General features: G+C 38.3%; 1 protein-coding gene across 1 annotated transcript; it reads right to left on the minus strand.

Moving 5' to 3' along the window:
* Nucleotides 1-2,116, minus strand: LOC109948244. Its single transcript, XM_020560622.1, has 2 exons — nucleotides 1,361-2,116; nucleotides 1-1,135 (listed from the first exon to the last, which is right to left on the minus strand). The coding sequence occupies exons 1-2, from the start codon at nucleotides 1,371-1,373 to the stop codon at nucleotides 576-578; spliced, it is 573 nt and encodes a 190-aa protein (XP_020416211.1). The 5' UTR covers nucleotides 1,374-2,116; the 3' UTR covers nucleotides 1-575.

The raw sequence follows: 3,277 nt of genomic DNA on the forward strand, positions 1-3,277 counted from the left end.
TTGTAATATAATATGTTCGGCTTATTGCCCCTTATCGTTTCTCATGCTCTGTATTTCGGTTAATTTCGACCTTCGATTTATAGTTTAAAAAACAGGTGTAATTATGCCTGTACAAAAGAATAAGATTCATTTTTCTGAACAATTAGGGGTTTGCGCACAGAAGGACTTGCATTGCATCATCGTCATGCAATTGCATGTGTTCAATGCAAATACCGACCCCCTGTGTGCAAACTGAACAAAGCTTAACAACGTTATGCTGATTAATGTATAGCGCAAAGACAAACAAAACCAAGCAAACACTTAGTTGACCCTATGTCTATTATTCAATATTAGGGTTAATGACATTGTGTTTTACACAATTCGGGATCTACCCTCAAGTCAAATGTGCTACATGACAATGTGTATTACAACGTAATTTCGATAATTGGTCGCTTTGTAATATAATATGTTCGGCTTATTGCCCCTTATCGTTTCTCATGCTCTGTATTTCGGTTAATTTTGACCTTCGATTTATAGTTTAAAAAACAGGTGTAATTATGCCTGTACAAAAGAATAAGATTCATTTTTCTGAACAATTAGGGGTTTGCGCACAGAAGGACTTGCATTGCATCATCGTCATGCAATTGCATGTGTTCAATGCAAATACTGATCCCCTGTGTGCAAACTGAACAAAGCTTAACAACGCTACGCTGATTAATGTATAGCGCAAAGACAAACAAAACTATGCTTATTAAAATATCTACCATCCTATTTGATCGATCATTAAACTTCTCATTTCTCAAACCTTCTTTAGAACAACACCACCGTCTCCTACATACTTTCCCTTCCGAATTTCGAACCAATTTGTTTTTTCTCCCGCTAAATCCAATGCCCTTCGCATAACTCATATAATATTCTTCCGCTAATTTTATCGTTTTAAACTCTTTCCCCATAACATCTTCTTTCCTCGGTGCAATAATGTCAACACCATTATCATCACTACTTTCACTAACCATATGTTCGACCGACATATGCCCACTCTCTGTTGCCGGTGCCCTGTGACTTGACCTTTCACAACCATCCAAATACCCTGAATCACTATAACCACCCTTTGATGTCTCTCCACCCCTGTCCATCTTACCAGACCTCTCCATGCCTGAGAAACATAATTTCAAACTGAAATTACATTATACTCTATGTGCTAACATACTTTCTCTTAAAAAAAAAACTCAAATGAATAATGTCATGCTATTGCACATACTAAGGTCAATAATTGACCACGTATAACTGTTTCGCAACTAAAAACATGCAATTGCATAAACTCAATACCCAAAATACATTCAAGTCCTAAACCAGAAAATAGGGTTCTTTGACATCTTACTTGATGTTTCCATACTTTCAAAGCCTCCTCCTTTCACTTCCTTTTGCCACCACCTCAAATTTCGTCGTTAACAGCCAAGGATCTTCAAAATCTTTACAACCACATTATTATTACAAATCCATTCCCCTGCAAAATTTTAATTATATATCACACAATGCCAACAGCCCATACTAAATTACTTAAATCCCTCCAATTTGGTGACCATTTCATCATGGAGGTTGGACCCACCATCAATTTGGTATCTGCATTTCAGTTTCGGGCAACTAGAGAGAAGAGTTGAGGACCTCAATTCTATTACCATTACCTTCTTGCAGATGCGTTTTGCCCAAGCACAGACAGGAGTTGCTAAGGATTGAATTTGGGCAAGCACAGAGAAGAGCTCCTGGAGGCGCTACGGATTGGATCGACTTCATGTACAGTTTCCTCTGGTGCTGTGACTTCTGTAAGCCCCCCTTCACTTCAGATGAAAGGGCTAAAGCCCGAGTCTCTACTGCTCCGAAAACTCAGTATTCACAGAGGTAGACAGAAATGGGGTCTCACAGAGTCCTCTAGTTCCCTATGTTGTGTTCGATTTGGGAAACCAGAATGGAGCGGACTGGTCGCGTCTTCTTCTCCTCCAAACCTGCCTTTCTCTTTCCTCACATGCCACTCACATGCTGAATCACAATGGCTGAAGAGGTCATTAGGTCATTGAATCTCAGCCATCCTTTTTTAACATGGAACCTCAACCGTTGGATAGCTGGCTGTACCGGTACAGCTGAGGCACCACAGAATTTTCCATCACTGTGATATAAATGAATGCAAGTAGCTAGTGCAGGCCAAACAAGGAAACACTAAAAACATGCACACGCGTATGAGGCATGTGGGATCAAAACAGCTAGCTATTCTTCTTTTCTTTTTCTTTTTTCAATTAGCTTTTGCTATAAGTCAATCAGCGTGTGATGGTCTCTTGTTACTCCAGCACAACTTCCACAAACGATATTTATGAAAGATATTTGAAAATTTTCTTGCAGAACTGGGAAAGTACTATATCGGATGAATGAATGATTTGTGAGCATAGAAAAGTACTATATCGGATGAATGATTTGTGAGCATGGAATTAATAATGGGAGCTATACATTAACACATCTACCACGTGCTTATCTCGAGTTTGGCCATGTAAGTTCTTTGTGTCATTAACCCTTAATCAATTGTATATAGCTAAACATAAAACATGTTAAAATCGATTATCACTTTACTAGACAATATTTGGTCGCTAAGCATTTGGTCATTTGTCTAAATGTAATGTAATGACACGAGCAAAACCGAAGATTATTGGAGGAAATTGCTCTCAATCTCACGTAAGAAAAGGCTCTATTCCTAATCACACATTGATTAGAAACAGACAGCATCATTTCAAGCAGGTTCCAAAAGAATTCACGTCCCATAGAGAAATTTGGCTGAGCTTTGACCAAATACTTATGAACCCAAGCAAGGCCATATAATGGAATGACTGCATAAATATTAACAAGACCTTGTCGTTGATGTACCACGTAACCCAATCACACACAAACTCCTTGAGAATAAAACACACACATCATGAAGAGAGTAAGCAAACACACAAGAACAAAAAGATTTATAGTGTTCAACCTCATGCCTCCATCTTTTTGGTGAGCCACCAGAGAAATTCACTAGTATGTAAGAACAATTTTCGTTACAATCAACAACCCCCTTAGCTCTCACAAGAACCCTAACTCTGTTTTCTCTCTAAATTTCCCAACCTCTCTTTGGCTTGGCTAATTTAACATAACCCCAAAAGTCCTTTTTATAATGCATAGGACTTGGGTTAAAAGTTAACTAGGAATAGGAAACTAAAACCCAATTTAATTAGGTTAAGGAACCCCAATAAAATAGGAAAGCCATGTCAAAACTGCTGAA

Source organism: Prunus persica, chromosome G3 (assembly GCF_000346465.2).
Source record: "Prunus persica cultivar Lovell chromosome G3, Prunus_persica_NCBIv2, whole genome shotgun sequence".
Lineage (NCBI taxonomy): Eukaryota > Viridiplantae > Streptophyta > Magnoliopsida > Rosales > Rosaceae > Prunus > Prunus persica.